The sequence below is a fragment of the Pavona decussata genome, unplaced genomic scaffold (genome assembly GCF_977016875.1).
Source record: "Pavona decussata unplaced genomic scaffold, jaPavDecu1.1 SCAFFOLD_330, whole genome shotgun sequence".
Classification (NCBI taxonomy): Eukaryota; Metazoa; Cnidaria; class Anthozoa; order Scleractinia; family Agariciidae; genus Pavona; species Pavona decussata.
The window spans coordinates 1,238,756-1,262,915 of NW_028145718.1; the positions used below are offsets into that span (position 1 = coordinate 1,238,756).

The window sequence follows — 24,160 nt, forward strand, 5'->3', positions numbered from 1 at the left end:
GTAGGGCTTTGTATTGTATTTATTGTATTATGTGTCATGTGGTTAATAAAGATCGTTAACACGCAAAAAAAATCCACTTAAAAAAAATTTAAAGGTTTGATTGTAAATTTTTACTAACACTTTTCATTTAGGAAAGATTTTTTTGCCTGTTTTTCTTTCTGTTTTTTTTTTTTTTTTTTGAGACGAGAACAATTTGTAATCTTACACTTTTATTGAAATTACATAACCAGAATAGAAAACGTGAGTCAGGCCATGTGTGTGGTCGTAATTTCCAGTACAGCAATAAGTAGCCTAACACAAGGGAATACAGAAACAAGATCACGCTAGTTTGTGACTCAAACTATTCTATTAGCTAGGATAGTTTTAAACATCTGCAAAGCATACATTGGGAATAAATGAGGCCACATTAAGCATTCTGTGAAAATGCCATTAGGGGCATCTTGTTTATTGTTCGAGTGCATGAAATCCAGAAAACTGATTCACCCAATGATGACCACAATAAAGTAAGGAGCACAAGGTGTCCACTCATAAGCCATACCTGAAGGATAGTTTCCAGTGTCCGAACATAGCTTCTCTCGGTCGTATATAACTCCAAAGCGACTTGTGCTCTGCGATTGATTGGAAACCCTGGGAAAGTGGCTGGCATGTTATCTGTGATCAGCGTGACTGGGCCCTGGTGTTTTCAATGCATAACAAATTAACAAATGAAATAAAAAGTTGGTACCCCCACAAAATCAAATCTGCCCTACCTGACTGCAAGATTGTATGGTTTGCAATGCTTGGGTCAAGTGTTGTTGCTGTGTTTTCATCAATGAAATTATAATTTGTTATTTTTACCTTAAGTCTGCAACTCCAAAACTAGTAATAAAATTACTAAACATATGAACGAAAATCACAACACAGATATGGCAAAAACTCTTACTACCATTAATATTTAAACTAAAATAATGATACATATAAATACATGTAATAAATAAACATTTTGTTCCAACTTACCTGCAGCATTTGCTCAGCATTTGTTTGTGATGAGCTCGATGGTTTGAATGCCGAGCCAAGCATATCAAACACATTGTTTGGCAGAGTCTTTGACCTCCTCTCTGATCGTGCACGTTTGGTTAAAGGTCTGTTACCTTCTTTTGTGCGAAAAGTTACTTTTCTAGAAGCACCTAAAAAAATGATACAATAAAGCTTGCATTTAATAAAATTCAAAACAGAAAACAGAAACCTATTTAAAATTCAACAATCAGCATAGCTCTTAGATTTATTATTTAATTTAGGCAAATTTTGGAAGAGGTATCTGCAGACTTTTGCTGGCACACAACATTCAAGTTAGAGCCATTTTGTATTCCAAAAACTTCAAAAAAACCTTATGAAGGATTTTTAGTAAATGGGAGGCCTCTAGTTTAGGGTCTATTTCTCATTCTTGAATAAAACCAATCGAACACACCCTAAATCAATTCACAACAATCACAGTGATGAAATTCCAACATTAACACTTCTTTCTCTGTATACAGTATTGTTATAAATTCCCAGAGGGAAGGGTGGTGGGGTCCCAAACAATAGTGACTTGTAAGGGCGATTGCCAATGAAAGTTATAAAATAAACCTCAAAGGAAAAAAAAAGGATCAATGCTAACAAACACTTACAGTACAGTAAACACTGGCAGGTATAACACAAAGATAAGAAATGTGTAGTTCCAGAAAATATCCATACCCTCCCGCCCCCTCCCCTGCTACGGAGGATTTATTCTTTGGATCGCCAGTGTGTGCATATTTTTTGGGAAATTTTTTTAAACACGGCTGGGTGTTATTTAATATGTGGTACCTGACACATAGCATACGTAAACGTCATTATACCAGAGTTGTACTCTTACATGTATGAAAGACTCTCTAAATCCACTATCAATGATTAGATCTTTACTGGGTTTCTTACTCAGAAAATGATATGGAATGATCTGGAAATCAAACTGTCCTTGCAGTAAGGTACAATGATTTCATGAACGCTTGTTTGAATATTAGATAACAGATATTAATAAAAACTGAATCATTGTATAATGCAATTCGAGGGATTTGATTGGCTTAGCGGCCATGGTATATGAGCCATTATACCATGGCCGACCATTAAAATGTCTGCTGGCTATTCTTACACAGCCAAATCAATAAGATCTAGCAATATTTCTTGATTGTTTTTAATAAAACAATTATTCCACTTGCGCTTGTTGGATATGAGATGATTATAGCCAACTCGGCGCTACGCGCCTCGTTCGCTATCTATATCATCTTATATCCAACGTGCGCTCGTGGAATAATTGTTAAGTGCTGAGCGTTATCCAACAAGAGCAAGTGGAATACAAGAAATTTATTTATTGTCAACAAGGAGAAGCCTGAGGAGGGAAGTGCATCCCCATGGTAGTCATCTTACCTGGAGAGAATGATTCTGAGTATGTCAGTCGCTGGTTTCCAGGAACATTTCTGGGTGGACGTGTTGGTGTGTCCTGTTGTCCTCCATCCATTGTCATTCCTGCTGTGCTTGTTGGAAGTTCAGTTGAGTCAGATGATGCACGAACTTTAAATGAGCCGGCATCTGCAAAGTTTTTTAACTCTACACGGGCAACATCTTCAGGGCTAAGAAGGGATGGTTTTTGGCCTAATGAGTACCGCTTGCCCATTTGCAACCTTTTAGGACGCTGTGTTTTCCTGTCATCAGACGATGTATTGTCAACATTATCCACACTTTCTTCACCACCATTTCCTGTACTGCCTCCATCTACAGCATCTGTTGTTGAATCATTTGTTGTCACCCCTTCTAATTCCAAAATAGGTTTCTGTTCTGAGGATGCCATATCGTTTACAGTGATTACCACACCACCAGAATCCAGATTGCCTTTCCCAAGGTCATCTTCATTTGCTTCAATTTCAGAATCAGCTGAGTTGATGTCAGATTCAATGCTCATTCTCTCTAATGTAGCAATATTGGCGCATACGTTCTTGAATTCTTCTTTGAATGCTTTTGACTCAGTCACTGCATTCTGAAGTACTTCTCTAGCATCTGTACCTTCGCCAGCTGGTTTGTCATCATTGTCAATGTCAGTACCCTTAAGGCTTTGGGTTTTCAAAAGTTTTGCCTTCTTCACATCCTCTGATGTCACTGGTGTTTCACTAGTATCAACAATTTTCAGCAATCCGTTGTTTTTAATCAATCGGAATGATCCAGTCCTCTTAACTATGACATTGTTCTCTCCATCTGATGATGGACTGTCTGGCTCAGTAGATTCTAAAGAGATTGCATCTTTGGTATCACTGACAACTGACACAACAGCTGAATCTTTATTATCACTACAAATGGTGTCTCTATCCTTGATCGTATCTGCAGAAGATCCCACTTCAGCTGTATTTCTTTCATTGTTGTTGTAAACATTATCCACAATCTGTGCAGACCCATTTAAACTATTAACCGAAGTTTTCCGTTGGTCAGTCGTAGAATCATCCACTACAATTGGACATTCTGAGTTTGCTGTAAAACATGCCAACATCTTTACTCCAGCATCAGATTCATCACTATCTATCAGCGATGAGTCTACCTGTTCTGTATTTTTTAACTTGTTTCTTGGAGTATCTCCTCTGTTGCTATCGTCTTCTGAGTCTGTTGTAACACTTACAACCTCTGTCCCACAGGGGAAAGCCGATAAAATTGCATTCAATCCATCTTTGGAATCAGCTTCAAAATCTCCCCCCTGAAGATAAGACATAATTCTGTAAGTTTGTTTCAATTCTCATTTACCATTTATATCTGACATGCTAACCATTACATCACCATGCTCACACAACAAGACATCTCTGGGCTGAGGGGGAGGGGGGAATTGTCACATGTTTTGAAGGGACTTTTGTATTTCAAAATGTGTTAAGTTTGATGGTCAAGACAGGTTTAAAGAGCTTGAAACAACCACTAAGCTAACAGCTTAACCTAACAGTTGAAATAGGGTACCCCTGCAGTAACGGACTTCCAGAAAGGAGGGACTCAAATGTTTCGTTCTATAATGGAATTTCACAAACATTAAGGACAACAAAGCAATTCATTATCAAAACACTCTGTTTGTGAAGATTGTGTATGCAGCCACCACTTTCTCACAATCAGTGAGCAAGCAAAGCGTGGCTCAAGCAGACTCCTTGGCTATTGTTAGATCCAATGGAACAAAGGCTTTAGCCTCGGTGGTCAAGGGACTCTGCCTCTGTGCAACCATTTTCATTAATTTTTCTGCAAGTGTTTTATTTTTGCATCATTCTTAGCTTTTGCAAATGTTCTTTGATTATTGCAATGTCATCCCTATAAACCACTGTACAAAGCCCCCCAACTCCCGTCTCCCCACCAATGGCTTAACACTGATAAATGCTTACAAGGCTGTCATTCAGGGTTTAGTTCACATGTTGGACTGAGCTTCACATCCGTAACAAACTTGTCACATTGTGAGAGAACTAAACCTTCAAAAGTTAAGATCACCTGTAACATCAAGGACCCATTGAAGGTACATGTATTCAGCTGTAACAGGTGTTCCAAGTTTAACGGCCCTAAATGACTACCCTGGTTGCACATAAATCGCCACACGATGCTTTTACCATTACTAATTATGCTAACACTACACCGGGCATGTTTCACGTTCTGTGTTTCACATACTGTCGCCATACAGCAAGAGCATCAAACAAGTGTGCAGAAGGTCACCGGTTCAACTCACACAAATGCTCAGATTTTTATTCACCTAATCCATGTAACGATGAACACAGTGTTCGGCAAAATTTCTGCACAGCCCCAAACATAATTCCTGTGTATTTCCGACTCAAACTCTGTTCATGCTTCTGTTAGTGCACAAGGGTTAGTATAACAGTGGTGAATATGTTGTGGTTGAATTTTATCCTTGAATTTTATCTTTGCTTTAATTTTTATTTTCTTTTGTTTTTGTATATGGTAATGTATTAGTAAAACAAAGAAAAAGAAAAATTGAACCAAGGATAAAATAAATTGGACCACAACAAATATACATTAGTGTATAGTTCAAAGTGAATATTTTGGCTTTATGAACGGAGTTGATAATAAAGTAATTTGGCAACCATAAAAGAGATTCGAGAGCTGACTTTTTGAGCTCAAGACAATAGCGCTAGAGTCTCTTTACGGTGGCCAAATTTAGTTATGTAACCAAATATTTGTTTTTACACCTCATCTGGTGCAGCACCACAATTTCTTTAGAAACCAACTCCCTTACCTAAAATGTATGGGTGTGGAAATCAATCCCAATTTTTTTACTATATAACTGATCTGAGGTATGCATTCATCTATCCTAAATGCTTTATACAGGAACACCATTTCATGACAGTACTTACTAACCTGAATACCACGTTTCAGTTCAAAATAACCCACATCATACTCCCCCTCAGAGCTTGTATTGGAACTGGATGATGATTCCCCTTCACTGTCCGTGTCTGTTTCTCCTCCAATAGCACCAGGAGACTTATCCGTGATACTCACAGGGTTGTTACTGCTACTAGTAACACTGTCATCAAACACAGCTATTTCAGTACTCTGAGATTCTTTATCACTATTTTTGGATAAAATGTTACGATTCTCCCAAGAATTATTCAAAGCTTCTGCCGCTTTCGGCAGCGGCTCGTTTAAACATTCACTTGAATCGGAAATTGGGGTTCTGGAATATTCCTGAACGTCTTGTGCTAAACTGGATACAGTTTCCTCGTCTGTGTTCGTATTTTCACTATTTACCAAAGGCAGGTTTTGGCTGGTTTCTGATTCCGTAGCTGTTTTAATCACAATTTCCGTGAGATTAGGTAAAGATTCTGAAGTAGTTTCCGCTTCTTCAGCAGAGAAGAAAGACTCATCATCTTGGCTACCACTTGCGATATCAGGGCTCACACAACTTTCTAAATGGACACTTGGTTCCTCTTTAATATCACTGAGCACATTAAAAGCTGTCGCTACTTCTTCGTTTTCCTTTGAGCTTAACTCGGAGTCTGTTTCATTCGCAAGAGCAGCAAATTGTTTAGCTTCCACGATGGAATTTTCAACCTTATTCTCGAGGGGACGTTCGTTACCCTTGACTTCCGCAGAAATGTTGATTTCTAGCATTCCATTCTCTGTTTCACGCGATTCAGTGCTACTAATAACGCCAACTTGTGACGATAATACGTCTTTACAAGGCTCAGTTCCATCTTTCTCGGCAGCCGTTAATGAACTGACATCGTTTAATCCTGTATGTTCTCCATTCAAGTTTTCAGTATCGTCTTCACAGGCTCGCTGAGTTAAGTTTTCCTTCGGTTTATTCTTCATCCTTTCCGCTTTCTTTCGTCGTGCTGGAGGGGTCACCTTCACTTCTTCTTCTCCTTCTAAAATAGCCTCTTTCATGATAATTTTCGCCTTCTCTTCCAAAGCCATTTCTGGTCTATTTCCTGTACGCAGCAAAATGGTATCGATAATCATTCACTAATTATTGCGTCAAACTTGACATGTTTTCAATCTATTCATTTTACCGTCCACCAATTTTATATTTTAAAAGCAAACGCCGAGATATAAATCAGCTCAATAACAAATACACATTTTTCGCACTGTCAACAAAAACAAATTTCCTATTGTGTTGCATCACTGAGTCAATTTTTGAGACGTTTTCAAGAGACGTTTTTATCATGAGATACTTTCAGCTGTTGTCACGTGGGATGAACGGAAGGTTGTCGTGTATGCTAAACGGAAGTGAGTATGCAGGAAGGTGATTGGTGGAAATTCACACGCTTTGCATGCACACTGGCCTGGGTAAAGAGTGCAAAATTAATTGTCGTTTGCATTGGAACTGGAACTCTGTTTGTGCTCGCTTCTCCGTTTCTGGATAGAAAAAGTATTTTACGTGTTAGCTCGTGACTTGAAAAGGTAAGGGTTTTTTAGTGCGAAGGTAGAATACGCTAACTCCACGAACGAATACCCCAATAGCTCGATCCACTCTGAAAATACATTTTGTGAGTGGTATCGATCTTCGAGGCGTTTCTTTCCGTCAGAATACAAGTTGCGAGATCTGTGTCGTTGTTTCAGTCACCTCAATCAGGGCACCTCAGTTATTGTACAAGTGTTCAAAGGAGTCGTGAAAATTGTCCTTCGATCCTTCAATGTGTTTCTGGTGTACGTTTGCAAACCAACGACATATGGGACGAGCTTGTGGAGTTGTCCTCTTAGCTTAATAATTAAACTGAATTTTGCAATGTGTTTTTCCCCCTTTGGAGCTTGCAAATATATTTAGCTGTGATGAAGAGTCAAGCATGCCGTTGCATTAGCTTTGAGGCTCATATCTTTAACTGTTTTCATATGTCTACAATTAAGGGAAATACATAACAATTAAATCATTCTGTAGTTTATAATTTTGATTACTGTTTTGTCCGGTAACAGGGTGTGACTTGTTAGTTCATTTTCTCAGAGCAAATAAATTGGTTTCTTGAATGTTTTGTTTCTCTGTCAGGTCACTATCCAGCTAGCAACTTTTGATCTATTTAGACTTTAACCACATACTTGCAAATATCAACCTTCGTGACACTCTTAAACCTTGGTATTCCTACATGTATATTTTTGTGGTATGACCAGCAGAAATTAAGGAGGAGAATATATTTCTGATCTTGAGATCTTGCTGAGCTACACTAAGAAATATTGCTGCAGCTAATGACAATCATTGAGTTGCAGATGTTTTCCCAGTTTGACAAAGAAAAAAAAAACATGCTGGGAAAGCAAATGTTATGTTTTAGGACCAAGCAAATGTTTTTAATCTGATCAAGACCACTTTTTACTTCCCATGGATGCACAAATTTTGCTTTCAGAGCATATTTGTTTGCTAGTTAATGCTGGAATGAAAGAAGAAATATTTTTACAACAATGTTTCCTAGCTTGGCCAGTCCTTTGGATTAGATTTTAAGCAATTTTCCACTATCATCAATGATAACACATCAAATTTTGATAGCATGTGATGTTTTTCATTCTTTTCATTTGTCTTGTCGTTGGTAAAATATACGTGGCAGCAATTCTGGAAATTGAAGAGTCTATATCAATAATTGAAAAGAAAATAGAACTTCTGTTTTCTGAAACTATTTATCACTTACTGTGAAAGCACAGCTGACATGTGATTTGCACATGCCAAACTTTTAACTGAAAAAGTGGTGTGTTGTGTCTTCATTGTATTAGGACTGCTATGTCAGTGTTGCCTCAGGCCAAAAACAATAACTGTAGGAATGTATATAAGCAGTGAACCATTCATGGGTTAAATATACGCGGCAGCAGTTCTGCAAAGTGAAGAGTCTATATCAATAATTGAACAGAAATTAGTACTTATATTTTCTGAAACTAATTAACATTTTCTTTGAAAGTACAGCTGACATGTGATTTGCACATGTCAAACTTCTAACTGAAAGGGTGGTGTGTTGTGTCTTCATTATATCAGGACTGCTATGTCAATGTTCCCTCAAGCCAAAAAAAAACAATAACTGCAGAAATGTATGTAAGCAGTGAACCATTCCCGGGCAGATTTATTACAGGTGCCAACCGTCCCTTCACTGTCTTGTCTGGAAACTTTTATAGTATCTGTCAAATATACTATTTGGCCTGTCAGCGTTCATGATAAAACTCTTAAAAATTATTGTATATGTCCTGAAAAGGTTTTAATAAAAATACTAAATTTTCAGCAGACCTTCTGTTGCTTTCATCAGGGTAAAATTATGACAGTGAATAAAATAGTCTTTTACTCTGTTGAAGGCAGGAGAAGTGCTGCTAAAACAGTTAGTATTTTTATACCTTTTTAGGTCAGATACAATAAATTATTATTTATAGAATTAGTTAAGATCAGTCAAATGGTATTTTTCAACCCAGACTTTGCTCAAATGAATCAAATAAGAATTCTTATGTCACTTAATGTATAGTTTTCTTTAAAGTAGGTACATGTAGTTCAATAATGCAGGGAAATTAAATGCTTATTTTTTAAGGGATTATGCCCCTGGACCCAACAAGCATTGTGTTCCGGTACAAGTTTGTACTCTCACACAAAAGTAAATTAACAAACTTAATTTATTAGCTCCATATATAGTCCACAAAAAAACATTTAGTGTTTAAAAAAATACAGCTAATACTGGTATTAGCCATTTGAAATAACCTTAGAGTTCAAACTGCCAGGCAGCCAGCTAACAGAAGGTTATTTGTATTTTTCATTGCACAGATAAATCATGTCTGCCAGAGGTGCACGTTTGGAATATCAAAAGAGTATTGATCTGCGGCAGGAGCATTGGGCCGCAACTCAAGCCACCAATTATCTGGACTTCATGTCAGATTTGGATATTGATCGTGATCCTCGTACCATCCGTAACTCTGGTCTTATTTGTACTCTAGGTAAGACATTCATACCCTGATCTGGTTTAGAAAAGTCATTTGTTATGCACCACTTAATCTGTAAAACTTCTTTTAATTAACTTTTTTCCCAGAATGATTTTGTAGGATACATGTAGCCACTGACAATTTCAGTAAACCCCCTTTCCAGTTCATGCCTTACTCTTCACTCTTCAAAATTACAAATATTGCATATTCAGTTATTAAAAGAATAATTCACACTCATTTTTGTTGATGTCCTTGTCAGGGCCAGCCTCACGAGATGTAAAAACCATCTCCCAGCTGATTGAAAATGGCATGAACATCGCAAGATTGAATTTCTCTCATGGAACACATGAGGTATATAATTATTAATCTACATGATGGTTCTACTATGTGTACATTGGAGTAATCCCCCAAATTGTGATCATTTTAGGTGAAATGATGACTTAAAAAATGTTGTCTCTTGTATCTTGATTTGGAGAAAATTTGCCAACACCTCAATAAATAATTATTATTTAAAGCGTATGCCAAATTTAGGGTTGATTTTTTTTTTTTTTTTTTTTGAGTTTTGGTCAAAAATACAGCCAATTTCTGGGTGAAAATGGCTCTATGTATCTCGAATAAAATGTTACTCTTCTTAAACAAACTCTAATTCATTTTATCTGCAAGGATGGCTTAAAGAGGGCTCTGTAAATTTAAAGACAAATGTGAAGTTCATTTTAGCTAAACAATGACCAGAACTGTACAAAACCATAACAGAATGGCAACTGGCCACTACATGTACATGTATGTTTTCATTTGTTGTCTCTCCAAAAGGTGCCCTTTTAGTAATCTGTTAATTAAACTACATTATTTTAATAACAGACTTTTAATAATAATTTAAGCAATGTGTAGTTGCCATGTATGCAAACTACTTGTCTCCAATTTTCCCTCTTCCAATCAAATGCATGGTTACTAACCTTGGGGGAAATCTGAATTATTACTTTTGCGTAAACAAACCGAGTGAAAATACTTACTTGTCAAATGAATAAAAAGATGCCAGCCTAAAAGGAAAAGCTGCTTTCTTGTAAGAGCCAAATGTATTACTGAAAGTTCTGTTTAAACATTCAATACATGTAGATCTACAGGTATGGACTTTGTTGAAGGACTACCGTATTTACCCGTGTATAATGCGCACCCGTATATAATGCGCACCCTATTTTTCAAGACACTTTCTAGAAAAAAATTGTAATTCCTATTGTTATTAAAGCCACAAACCGAGACATTTTCAGCGCAAAATACAACAAAATATTCTTCATTATAACAGTTTATTGCAAGTACCCGTAAAATTTAAGTTTACAGAAGAAAAGCTCAACTTTTTTTCTTACAAGCAATGATCCTAGTGGCCTATTTACAATAATACCGATAGCTTAAAATCCTTCGAACTCTGACTCTGACTCGGAGTCATTAAAAAGTTCTGTCACGGCATGGTTTTGCATTTGAAAATAACCAGCGGTTTCAGCTTGGAACTGTCTCCTGCGCATGTCAAGACAACCGTCAGGCGATTCTTTTCATTTCCAGTTGTCCGAATCTTCACAGTTTTCTCGCCAGTTTTATTGACAGTTCGATTTGAGGGCATGTCAAATTGAATTGGACTTTGGTCCATGTTTGCCACAAGATGAAGTGGGTAGCTGTGGGCTCTTTGCTGCTTGATAATGAACTGCTGAAACTGCACGATTTTCTCTTCATAGTCTGGGGGAAGACGCTGGGCCAACGTTGTTTTCTGCCTCAAAGACAAGCCGTTTCTCTTCATAAACCGTTGACACCAGTGGTTGGAAGCCTTAAACTGACCAGCAGGAATCTCGTACTTTGGATCTTTGGAAATTTCAAATGCCTTGAGCCTAACCATGGCCGGTAGTATCGCTAGTCCATTGTTTCGTTTCTCCGTAATCCAAGCCATCAGATCTTGTTCGAGTCGAGGCCAAGCTGCTTTTCTTCCACGATCGGCACGTTGAAGTCTCGGCATTTTCTGAAGATTTTCTTTGGACTTGCGCCACAAACGAAGGTTACTTTCTGCAATTCCAAACTCTCTCTGGGCTGCTCGATTTCCGTGTTCTTCTGCAAACTGTATAATCTTTAACTTTTCTGATATCGTATAACTTTGTCGCTTCGTCGCCATAATCGATCATGTAAGTTAACAGTGATTGAAATAAAGATACTTGACAACATTGTCTTTAAATACCGATTGTTGTTTATTGATTGTAATTAAACAGCTGTGATAGGTAGTTTATATTCTTGTCATAACAACAGTCTTGGAAACAGCCATCTGCTGTTGTTTCTTTTGTTTATGCAAATGAGTAGCGCTTGGGAAACAAAAGGTTCCGTGTATAATGCGCAGTGTAATTTTTCAGCCTCAAATGTCGTAAAAAAAGTGCGCATTATACACGGGTAAATACGGTATTTAGCTTTCTTATGGTTGGACTGCGAAGTTCTTGACTCTTGAAAAAAAACATAAATAAATTTCCAAAATTTGAGCTTCTTAACTTAAGGCATGGCTCATCCGGAGTGTTGCTGTGCTTGTGTTTTGGTAAATCATCATGAAGAAGTCAGATTTCGAGTTCTTGGGTGATGGTGATCCTGGTTTAGCTATTGTAATCAAATTTAGTTTGTATTTTCAAAAATTATTTGAAGTTGATGTTCATTATTGTTAATACCAGACAATACCTGTTTTGTTGATTTTATTATTTTGTTTTGTTTCTAAGTATCATGCAGAAACCATCCAGTTAGTGAGGAAGGCAGCAGTTGAAGAATGGCCTCATGCTGTGGCTATTGCACTTGATACAAAAGGACCTGAGATAAGAACTGGGCTGCTAAAAGCGGTGAGTGTTAAATCAGCTTTATGATCAGCTGCTTTCACTTGCTTAGGTTGATTCTTCTTGCTGTTTTATTCTAATATACCTAGTATCCCTGAAGGCTTGAATTTCATGATTTTTCAGGCTGAAACAACCTTCCTTTTAACCCATTCACCCTATACTGTCCCTAACCACCCATGGAGGACCAGGCTTCTTGTGCTTTCCATGACATCATTTCCCTTCTAGCAGAGGCCTCTTTTCTGTTGTATTCGCAGAACTGACAGGTGCGAGGAAAAGAGACCTCTGCCCTGGGTCAAAACAGACCGTTGTTGAGCATGCACCACGGTTACCTAGTAACTGAACATCACATGATGCCATGTTACTATGCTGGCTCACTAAATGACAGCGGAGTAACTGTAAACGAAAGCATGAGAGACAGTGGGCTAGAGTCACAGTCAGCAAACAATACAAGGAGCATGTAAGCATCGTCCAAGACTATGGATGGTGGTTGAATCGAAGTCCCTTTTGACCCAGGGCAGAGGTCTCTTTTCCTCGCGCCCGTCAGTTCAGTGAATACAAGGGAAAAGAGGCCTCTGCTAGCAGGGAATGACATCACTGGTTTAAATTGTGAAAGGTGATAATGAGCTAATGCAGTGGCTCTAAGATCTTCCAATTCATGACTTTAGGAGAACTTTCATCTGAATCAGGCCAGTGTTACATACAAGAAAACCCAGGAATTTTCCCTAGAAAAATGGAAGAAATATGTGCAATTTCCGCAGATGATGATGATGATGATGATGATGATGATGCTAAGCTTTATTTATCCAGGGACACTAAGTCAGAATTAGGCCACACTTTTTCCATCACAGGGAATGTCTGCTCAATAGCTAAGATGCCAACAAAAGGTGAAAAGAAAAAAAAGAAGAAAATGAAAGCAACAGGGCTATTCGAGAACAAGACAAAAAGCTCTTCAGGTTGCCATTTTTTCCCATTAAAAAACTATCGCATTGGATCATGCAGATGCCCAAAATATAATTTTGCAGGAATGGCCTTTAAATTTTAACAAAATGCTTACTTTCTGTACTGCAAAACATATTTTAGATGATTTGACCACAACTTGCGTATTAATAAGGGACAGGCAGAAATATCGTTTTCTGAAAACGGGTGGGAGTGAATGGTTAATTGTTGTGGCCTAAATTTTCTGCCTGTGATTAATGAAATTTCAATTGTTGAAAATCTTAGCTGCATCCCCAAGGACAAATGTGACCTTTGATCCCTAATTCTGACATGTTATGATCTACATTTTTAGGGGAGCAGTGGAGAAATTTCTCTTTCCAAGGATCAATTACTGTCACTCACCACAGACAAAGCATATTATGACCAAGGAGATGAGGAGACCATCTATGTTGACTATGGGAATATCACAAAGGTCATGGATGTGGGAGGGATTATTTATGTGGATGATGGTTTAATATCACTGCAAGTGGTGGAAAAAGCTGAAAAGCATTTGTTAACCAGGGTGCTGAATGATGCAAAACTGGGCAGCAAAAAGGGTGTGAATCTGCCTAATGTTGAAGTGGATCTGCCAGCATTGTCAGAACAGGACATAAAGGATATACAGTTTGGTGTTGAACAGGAAGTAAGAATTTCCTTGAGCAGTAAAATCTTATTTATATTAAATTCTTACAAAAGTAGGTCCATAGACAAACAAGCAATGCGGGAAAGTTAAGGCAAGTCATGAGGGCAGCATCATTGTCCATCTTGTCGTACAACAGGCTCGCAATTGTTTGTTGCACATATTACCAACAATATTTATTTTTTATTTATTTATTTGATTGCCTAGTACAGCGAGGAATAATAAAAAGGAAGTACATAGATCTTAAAATTAAATTGGTGATGAAGCTTAGCAAAACTACAGAAACTTATTAAGTTAGGCTTCCTCATCATTTATTACATGTTTTCAAGTAAAAGCATGGATTAAGTGGGTGAGTTTAATATTCAGCTCATTGAATTATGAGGCATTGTTTGCTTGAAAGTGGCAATATTAAGCAAACTGATAAGGCCATAAGGAAGGGTATTCCAGGTCTTGAGTTATAGTGCAGCAGCAGCGGTAGAAATAGCCCACTTTGAAAAAGAGTGATAGCCCAAGCGATTGTGGGAAGGTTTGGGGGACGTTGGCTATTATCATCGCATTCAGCCTCCCCCCAAACAATCCCACAATCGCTTGGGCAGTTACTCTCGACCCAGGCCATCACTCCAACGTGGGCTATACTCCTAGTCACTTCATGCTGAGTTTCCTGTGATGGACTAGCATCCTATCCAGGGGAGAGGAGTAATACTCATTTGGCTCTTTACAAAGTGCGGTCAAGGATTTAAACAGGGGACTATCCTGAAAAAATCTAGCTAAGTGGTCAGCGAGAGGACTTGAATATGGCACCTTTGGATTACAAGTCTGCACCTCTAACCATTTGTCCACACTGCGTCCATGTCAAAATCAATGTCCATGTCATGATTTCAAAAATTTCTCCACACCTTGGATAGGTAGGGCTGTTGACTCCTTGTACATTGTATAACCCTTTCCACTGGCGATTTGTTGTTGTTCTTTGTGTTGGGCCTCACCCAATATTAACTAGTAACGTCTGTAACATGGAAAAGGCTACAACTAGTGGCAGAGGTTGGTGATATACCCCCTCCTCCCCCCCCCCCCCCCAACTGCCCTTCAGTGTTTTTTGACAACATCAGTGCCTTGTGGGAGACACGATTGTAACAATGATGTTCCAACAAATTGACACTGGCAGGAGACAATGTTGGGACAATAATTTACGTTGAGTCCTGTGTCTGTTTTAACTTTCATCTTAAATTTGTGTGCTTGTCATTTTTTTAGGTGGACATGATATTTGCTTCGTTTATTCGCAAAGCTCAAGACATTAGAGACATCCGCAAAGTGCTTGGTCAAAAAGGAGCAGAGATAAAGATTATAGCCAAGATTGAGAATCACGAAGGAGTGAGGAAATTTGATGACATCATGCATGCTGCTGATGGTATTATGGTGGCACGAGGAGACCTGGGCATCGAAATTCCTCCAGAAAAAGTATTTTTGGCTCAGAAGATGATGATTGGTCGATGCAACAAGAATGGAAAGCCAGTCATATGCGCTACACAGGTGAGTTTTATTTAATGTTTAATCAAAGGCTCCTGTGAGCCAACTCGTGAATGCAGATGACACATAGTAATTGAAATTTAGACGGCTATGGAAACTTCCTTGAAAGCTAAAAGAAATTATATCTTTGCCCGATTATGTAACGAAAAATAACCATTCTTGTACTATAAAAATGATTGTCAAACTTTTCTCTACAGATTGAATAAGATTATTCTGATGCGCTGATTAAAAAAAAATCACGTGTTTTTTGATTCAAAGTTCATAGAAGCACGCTATGTGTAGCTACGTCATGCAAATTCGTGTCCCTGATAGTCTCCCCGATAGTCCGGGGCTACTGGATTTTGCGATCGGGCTAGTGGATTCTAACCATCACTTGCCCGATGGGCAAGTGAAGTTTTTTTGGGAATTAAAATTACAAAATTACTGTAGGGCTAGCTGATCTCACGAAGGGAAATCTGTTCAACAAAGTATCGCTCTACATTTCATGCTCGACATAAATGCGTGAAATTTTTCCTTTGGAGTTCAGTCCACGTAATCCTCAAGTAAAAATAATGAACTATGACAAGCTCTTGCTAAATAAGATCGTCAAATTATTCTCTACATATTGAATGAGAATTTCCTGATGCGCCGTGAACAAATAAATGTTCGCGTGTTTTTTCCACTAATTGAATGTAAAACTCATTCACTGCGCACGCCCGAAAGTTAACGACAAAACCGACCGACCAACCAACCAAGTCAACAGTCAGCTATCGCTATAACAACTCGTTCATTGCGCTACGCGCATTCACGAGTTAAAAACGAGCCGCAGTGTTTTATCGGGTTTAAAACCACGAGGTGCAGCCGAGTTGTTTTAGATAAAACACGTGCTAGGAGTTTTTGAACGGCTTCAAAAACATTCCTGGAAAAGCGTGTGTCGCTAGAGTTCATAACAATTATGCTTTTATGAACGTTGGAAATTTGCATAGGAGAAAAACACCGCATATTGATGAGGAGTGTTTTATCAGCTGATAAAACACCGCATACTAATGAGGGGCGTTTTATCAGCTGATAAAACACCGCATACTAATAAGGAGGAGGTTTATCGATATAAAGTCAATGCATGTTATGTATTATCGACCATCTGATAGGTCAACGGGCTTATGAATTATTAATGAGTTTTTGTAGAATTACTGAAATTATGCTGTTAACAGTCTGTTGTAATTTTTGTGTGTGAGTGAACCTAACATCAGTTTTCATCATCCATTGAATAAGAGTCATTGAGATTTTGTTTCAAATGTTTGGCCAGCATTATTACAATGGGAAAATTCCGTATGAGCTGACTTATCTGTCTGCGGGTCTCCATTCTTGATAATCAGGGACTTTATGCAACCAGGTCTGCAACCTAAAGGAAAACGTCTCTTGAAAAAAAAGGTTCGCGTTACTTGTACTACATCGTGAGCATTCCAATTCGTTCAACTTTAAGAATGTGACCTAACTAACCAATAACAGAACTGGCAGGAACGGTACTAGTAGCACAGAGAGTGAGAACCTCACCGTCGTGTGCTCACGTTCTCCACAAAACCTTACACGCTGTCATTTTACGTTGTTGTTTGGCCGAAGATTTCTAACGCACGCGTACAGACATTGCTTTGCTCATTAAGCCTTTTCTTTATTGATGCTCTTGTTTCCGTCGGCCTCGTGTTTTCGTAAGTCCCTATTTTTGCCAACTGTTTTCTACGAGATGTAAATTTAAATATAAGATGTAAAAGAAAAATTAGCGATGAAAGAGGTACAGGACGCCTGTCAGTTGATTTTCAAGCTGTGGGCGAGTGTTGGTAGTTCTGTTTGGCGCTCTCCGTAACTTCTATGAGTGTTTCTAACCAGGATAACACTTTTTCTATTTCTTTCATAAAATGACCCATGATTGAAATAGCATTTTCGACAGAGTTATGGAAACACGACTGCTAATCAATCAAAGCATGCGCCATTGTTTTACAGACCCGTATAAAAGATTGTAAATTGCGTTATTTCACCAACAGATGTTGGAAAGCATGATTCACAATCCTCGTCCAACACGTGCCGAGAGTTCAGATGTGGCCAATGCAATCCTGGATGGAGCAGACTGCGTTATGCTTTCAGGTTAGCACATCAGATATATGTCAACACTCAAATACGTTTTACCAACTACATCGCCAAAAATGAACAGTTATTTATTTATTTATTTATTTATTTATTTATTTATTTATTTATTTATTTATTTATTTATTTATCTGTTCGTTCGTTCGTTCGTTTGTTTATCCATTTATTTATTTATTGACCCATGTAAACGAGAAAAAAATCCCCCACTCCATTTTTCTCCCATTTTATAATCGGAATGTCTGTGAAAGTCAGGGTGAATTTCATAAGTGCTCCAATCCCCGTTTTTTGCCATACGTTTGTTCTTTGTTTGTTTTTTTGGTCGTTTTCGACCCATTTATGTCCATCCGTGAAAAAAAAACCGCTTTCAAACAGGCACGTATTCTTGTGGATGAACAAGATATCTCCGCTCTTGGCTTTTCTCTCTTCCGAGGAATGTAGATAGACTGCGTCGATACTGAGTTAAGGGAACTTAAGCACAGACGTTTTTGAACCACGGACGGCAACCGAAAATTGAATTTTTCCCTTTTTGGAGCGTTTTGAAGCCGTCGCATTTGTAACGTCGAGCCACATTCATCAACAAGGGCTTTTCCTGTCCGTGGTAAGGAACAAAACCACGCGAAAAAAGGAAACATTCGACTTTCGGTTGCCGCCCGTGGCTCATGAACCTCAGTGCTTAAGCTCCCTGGATTTATTTTTCCCTTTTCTTGTATAAAGTCCAAAACGCCGATAAAGTCAAGAAGCCGTTTATTTTAGAAAAACAGTCAAAGTCGCAAGGAGAATTACGTCGCTTCTGCTGCTTCTCCCGGCTCCTTCTGTTTTTTTATTCATCCTTTTTTTGTTCATGATTCCAGGTGAGACCGCAAAAGGTCGCTACCCTGTACAAGCTACTGCCATGATGCATAAGATCTGCCGTGAAGCTGAGGCCGCTATTTTTCACCGACAACTGTTTGATGATTTGAGACACACGATGCACAGAGTCACAGACACTCATGAAACAACCGCAATAGCAGCCGTAGCAGCATCATTTACAGCCAATGCGGCGTGTATCATTTGTCTGACTCACAGAGGAAAGTAAGTGCCCTATGTTACAGTGTAACCTGTGATCAATAACTGTCAAAATTCTCGCGCGCTGATTGGCTCGTAGCTATTGTCTATAAGAGTACAGACAATAAAAATGATGAAAGATGTAACGCGCGCGCTTTCTCAACAGCAAATAGCGCCAATTTTACTAGTACTTTTCCCATGATATTGTAAAAAACAAATCGACGGCAGTTTTCTATGGTCAATACTCTTATAGACCATAAAATGACGCCATAAAATGCTCAAACCACGCTTGTGGTTCCACTTGAGTTTTGAACATTTTATGACGTCATTTTATGGTCTATAAGAGTATAAGACAATATAGACCATTGAAAACTGCCGTCGATTTGTTAATTTGTTTGGTAAACCGAGCGACTCAACAAGAGGACTTCAGAGCAGTGCGAACATTGGACCTATTCGTTACAATGGAGACCTTTTCAATCTTGTCATAGTTCAGTCAGCTCGTATTTGGTGACTTGCTTATGGAGATTTTTAAACTTTCGGATCAAAACTTTGCCGGCCGAACTTACAACTAAGAACCTTACGCCTTGAGCTGAAATGCTCCTTCAACACCAAGCAAAAGATATCCCCAGGGCACGAAATTGCGCCTGATACAGTCGCCAATGCGCCTAAGTTTTCCGTGTTGGCGACCAAGATTCGAAAGTTAGTCGCCACATTGGCGACCAGAGCCCTTTGCTTTATCCTACTTTTATGTATTGTGCAATAAAATAAAGCTCGAAAAAATCGGTGCGAATGGTGAGGTTTATTTGTAGCAAAACCGTCACGAACTCTCCGTCAACATCCGCCATCTTGGATAATTTAGACGCTACGTTGTATATTGTGGATTCAAATGTCCCTTTTGCTAACAGTACATATTGCGGGCTCAGAACATGACCGCATGAGACCTCTGAAAATCCAAGATAGCGGATTCCGTTGCTTGGACTTTCATAATGAAAGTGATTTAAATTTAAAATGAGCGTCGACGAGGATCGGAAAAATTTATTTCAAATATTGGTGCGCGTACAACCGGGACCGGGGATGAGGTTTTGGAATTCGCACGGGTCGTGGAAGAAACATATGCCGACAAGAAAAAGTTTTTTTGCACCTTGCCCCTCCATGGCCACGTGGGATTACCGAAAGACAAATTGGCAATGTCCCTGGTGCTAGAGGATATTCCTTTACGACAAGAAATAGCAGCTACAATTACTTCTGCTGATGGCAACTGTCTTTTCAATGTTGTTTCGTTGGTTTTGGTGGGCGTCATGAGACGAAAATGAGTCTTGCGTTTGCTCGTGGCTGTTGAGCTCATTTTGAATAATTTCCAAAAATTAAAAAAAAACTTACCATGTGATGAAATGTTGGTGATGTTCATTTTTTACTTTGACCAGAATTGTCGTTTGCTATTCTTTAGACATCAACAAAACCGTCCAGGCATTCCTAATGCTAGGAAAGCTTACGATCGATTTGATATTGTCATCCATGATAACGCATTTTCAATATTTTTTGTTTTCGTTTTGGAAAAAATGGCTACTAACTTTTTGGACTTGGCGACCACTTTGGAATATTTAGGAGCCAAATGTCTCCTTAAGAAAAAAGTTAATTTCGTGCCCTGATCCCCTGAAGTGATTATCTTAGAGGAAGGACGACCTAAAATCAGTTTGATCTTTCCAGGATACATGGTTAGAACTTTGCCACCATTTCTATCTAAAGTGTCAGTATTTATCCTTCAGAAAGCTGGTAGAGTAACTGTAAACAAACGAAACCATTTTTCCCACTGTCTTTTCACTTTTTAATACTAAAACCAGTGCTGTAGTATTCAGTAATTACTGTCGAAACTGTATTAAGCGGTCAACCCCGGGGAATGGCTAAGTGACCGCTTAATACAGCTTGCACAGAATACACATAAAAGTGACATTTTATGTAACATTTGATAACTTAGTGTAAACTTTATGCACAAGAGCGCTCACAAAATCACTTACTTGGTCAAGAAACTGCAGCGATAACATGGTATAACAAAAGAGAACTTGGTATAGTAATTGACCTATAAAACATTATCGCCAAGATCGTACAGTCAGTATTGTAGGTTATTAGAAATTCAATTGCCTAGCACGCTATTTGTTACGATATTTGAGTGGTTTCCTTTTACAAAGTGACCGTTTAGAACAAGTGACCGCCGTGACCGGTTAATAGAGTGTGACCGCTCGAAACGGTTCGACTGTGTGTGCCTCCCGTATCACGTTAAGCACACACAGAAAACATCTGACCAACCAACAATTTCAGACAACGCAATCAATCAGTGGAAAAAGTGAAGCCGGTACATAGGGCTGAAATCATTCGGAAACTTTTATCCATCTTCGAAATAAACCTACTAAGTTTAAAGTAAACACAAGATCTTTGGAGCGGTTTTCATTTTGAGTGTCGTAAAAACAAAGCCAAAGTGCAAATAACTCTTACCAATCCCAGCTGACGTAAACAGCACAATGAGCCAATCAGAATCCGAAGGAAATACATGTAACCTGCGTCAAGCGCGGGAAAACGCCTTGGATCCAATCACGATTGAGTATAATTTGGCTTACCAGTGGCTAAGAAAATGGCGCGAGCTTTGCGAACTAATCATAGGGCGCATAGAGCGTGAAGCAAAACTAAAACGAATGCGGAATTACTTTTCGATACTGAATTGAAAACCGCACAAATACTCACTCGCCTTCCGTTTCTCAACCTTCTTTGAAACTAATGTTTTTCCATCTTGTTAGGACTGCTGAGGTGGTATCGCGCTTCCGGCCCCGTTGTCCAATCATAGTGGTGACCCGTGATGCGCGCGTCGCTCGCCAGATGCACTTGTATCGCGGCTGTTTCCCGCTCGTTTACGACAGACCACCCAAAAGCAACGTGCTGGAGGAACACGACGAGAGGCTTGAATTCGCGCTGGATATGGGCAAAAGGATGGGCTTCATAAAACTGGGAAACCCATTCGTGTTTGTGTCGGGATGGAAGGCAGGTGCTGCTCATACCAACACCATTCGGATTCTTACAGCTATGGAGGAGAAGATTCACATCGCCAAGAGCTTGTCAGAATCTGCGGATCTCAAAGGACTTATGCATCCACGTTAAGTGAGCAGGTGGTCGAGAAGTTCACTTGCATTAAAAGATATGTATTTAAGACGAAGTCGGAAACACATGAACCTAGTCCTATAGTTCTCATGTGTCATGATTTCAGGGGATAGTCTGTTTTGGTCTTATTTGGTTCATTGCCTGACAAGAGAACGAGCCAAACTATCCTAGCAAGGTATTTTAAGCTCTTTTAAAAATTTGGCGGGAACGACTGAAGTACATGTAGTTCAGTTTTCTGCAAACGCGCGTTAGACAGCTAAGTTTGAACATGAATCCCTGTGCCATTTTCGCAGAAGGTCGGCAAAAACATGTTGCCAGACGCAACTATAAGTGTATGCAGTTATTTCATCATCGACGAATTCAACTATAAAATACGTGTTATGTTGACGGTTAAGTTTCACTGACGCGTTAGTTCAATTGGAAAATTCTGTTTTGTCTTCGTTGACAATTGGTAATAGAGTATAATTTTTTTTCCATCGGTAGACTTTTTGCCTTGAGACGGTTGACATTTCACCTTTTGTGGTCAACGTTTAAATCCTTTTATTTCTGGGATAGAAATTTCATTCTCGTGGCTGTTTGCCTTGCTTTTCTTGAGTTTGTGTTCTGAAAAGTGGGTGGTACATCGAGACAGGCCACCCAAGCAGAGCTGGTGATTTTCTTTGTTGATATTGTGGTTTTTCCGTTAAAATTACGATGAAATTATAAAATGAAGATGGAAGCCTAGAACACTGGCGGTCTGGAGCGAGCGAGAAACTGGAAAGTGATACGTGGTGCCCTCACGCGATTCGTGCTCGAGAATTCACGCTTCGGTAGTCAAATTGAAATAGCGGCGAAATCGAGAACGGAGGTTGATCATAGTCGATAAGAGCGCTTTATAAGAGTTAGCAGTAGTAGGGAATCCCCAGTCATACTTATTGATATTGAAAAACATCATGCCTAGAGGCAGCTAGGGCTTGGCCCATTGTGGAAGCATAATTTTGGCATAATTGGGGCAAACGAGTATATTTTTTCAAAAAAGTACTGGTCGAGCATAATTATAAGATTTTAACACTTTTTGAAGCATCAAAGCTAGGAAATAGTTTCATTCTTGTTTTTTAGTGCCTTTGTTTCACGGAATTAGAATGATGGCAACAAGTTGTGTTTAGTTATTCATTAGATCTGGTAACTACCGGAAGTATTTTGACCTGCCCACTTGACTATTCAGTCGACTTCTTTCTCTGCTTTAGCCGAGCGAGCATTCTCCATGCTATTAGCTGCATTCAACGATCAGCAAAAGAGTGCACTTGTTGACTATAGCAAGCAAGCGTAATGATACAGCACAGAGAGTGCTAAGGGAGTTGAAACGACGAATACTGATTGAATAGAAACTAGCTGAAACAGAGAGAACTGTAGAGGATACGGTCCGTTGTCTTGATGAGTTGAATGTTACATTCCTTTTGACTTTGTACAAGTTACTATAAATGTGTAGAGTAGCTATTATGATTGCCGAGTAGGCCAAATGTTGTAAAGCAATAAAGTTTATAAATATGCCATATTCGAAAAACTCATAAACATTGTAATGTTTTTACATCTGAATTATCTTTTCTCTCTTTATACGCAGAAACATTGTCATTTTGTGAGCATAATTTTACAATCTATGAGCATAATTTGGAAAGTTTGGCATAATTCGACATAACTGGGAAGAGTGCTATCCTAGCAGCGTGATATGGCACTTTTAGGAAAACAATGCCTCCCGCAGCCTGCTACAGTACAGAGCCGAGATTGTGCATGATATATACCGGCCGTAAAGTTCCAATAGTAGCGACCCTCGTTACTTTCGGAATTAGCAGCCTTTTGGGTTTGTTAATTTCGGGGTCGTTATTTTCGGGAAACGAAAACCATGAAACAAAGCTAGCGCTAGCTCTTTTTTCCAAACTGAAAAAAAAAAACAATATTAAAAAAAAAAAACATTTTGTTTGTATTCCTATGTATAAAGATGGCGTTTAATTTTATGTACAGAGGGTATGTAACAGTGATACCCAAGTAATAAAGTAAAGTTTCTTATCGTGGGCAATTTGTCAGTGCACGAAGATGTTAGTAATGTACATTTAAAATTTGACTATGGATTGGAAAACAACATATAGGCATTCGGTATGTGTATAACGTAATTAAAAAGAACTTGGTCTCGCTACTTTCGGGGGCTCGCTATTTTCGGGATTTATTAGGGCCTGTTCATATGAGCCCGGTCAACCGGGTTGGCTCGGTTTCCGAGATCTCGCCTCGCCACTCGTTTCTTTACAAAAATTTCGATGTGTTCATATGAGAAGGCGGGCTGGCCGAGATCACCGAGTTGGAAATTTTTCCTATATGAACACTCCAGCCCGGATACCGGGACTGTCCGGGACGAAACATTTTCGACTGCGCATGGCTTGTAAGGTCGCTAACAAGTTGGAACGTGGTTCCACGGGTATTTTGGAAGCGTTTTGGACATTTT

The 24,160-nt window shown here is 38.9% G+C and overlaps 2 protein-coding genes across 3 annotated transcripts in view; one reads left to right on the forward strand and one right to left on the reverse strand.

The window, feature by feature from the left end:
* Window positions 1-6,665, reverse strand: part of LOC146453500 (uncharacterized) — a 28,909-nt gene extending 22,244 nt beyond the window's left edge. Inside the window, exons 1-4 of one of the 2 annotated variants that reach the window (XM_085096672.1) lie at window positions 5,377-6,665; window positions 2,422-3,733; window positions 997-1,151; window positions 539-673 (exon numbers count right to left, since the gene is read on the reverse strand). In XM_085096672.1, the coding sequence (XP_084952798.1) occupies window positions 539-673; window positions 997-1,151; window positions 2,422-3,733; window positions 5,377-6,480 (2,706 nt within the window). In that variant the 5' untranslated portion in view covers window positions 6,481-6,665. Of the gene's footprint in view, window positions 1-538; window positions 674-996; window positions 1,167-2,421; window positions 3,734-5,376 lie in introns of both variants that reach the window. The other variant, XM_085096671.1, reaches the window with a different exon arrangement.
* A 125-nt stretch (window positions 6,666-6,790) lies between these two features.
* LOC146453501 (pyruvate kinase PKM-like) lies at window positions 6,791-23,735 on the forward strand. The gene is made up of 9 exons (XM_085096673.1): window positions 6,791-6,921; window positions 9,239-9,408; window positions 9,653-9,744; window positions 12,129-12,245; window positions 13,528-13,857; window positions 15,103-15,381; window positions 17,397-17,496; window positions 18,348-18,567; window positions 21,330-23,735. The coding sequence occupies exons 2-9, from the start codon at window positions 9,246-9,248 to the stop codon at window positions 21,685-21,687; spliced, it is 1,659 nt and encodes a 552-aa protein (XP_084952799.1). The 5' UTR covers window positions 6,791-6,921; window positions 9,239-9,245; the 3' UTR covers window positions 21,688-23,735.
* Window positions 23,736-24,160: the final 425 nt, after the last annotated feature.

What these genes read in the sequence shown, in the direction of transcription:
- LOC146453501 (XM_085096673.1), top strand. Translation starts at nt 9,246, where the DNA reads ATGTCTGCCAGAGGTGCACGTTTGGAATATCAAAAGAGTATTGATCTG. An exon ending in TCTCTCATGGAACACATGAG is followed by an intron (nt 9,745 to 12,128) that starts GTATATAATTAT and finishes TTTGTTTCTAAG; the next exon opens with TATCATGCAGAAACCATCCA. An exon ending in TGTCTGACTCACAGAGGAAA is followed by an intron (nt 18,568 to 21,329) that starts GTAAGTGCCCTA and finishes CCATCTTGTTAG; the next exon opens with GACTGCTGAGGTGGTATCGC.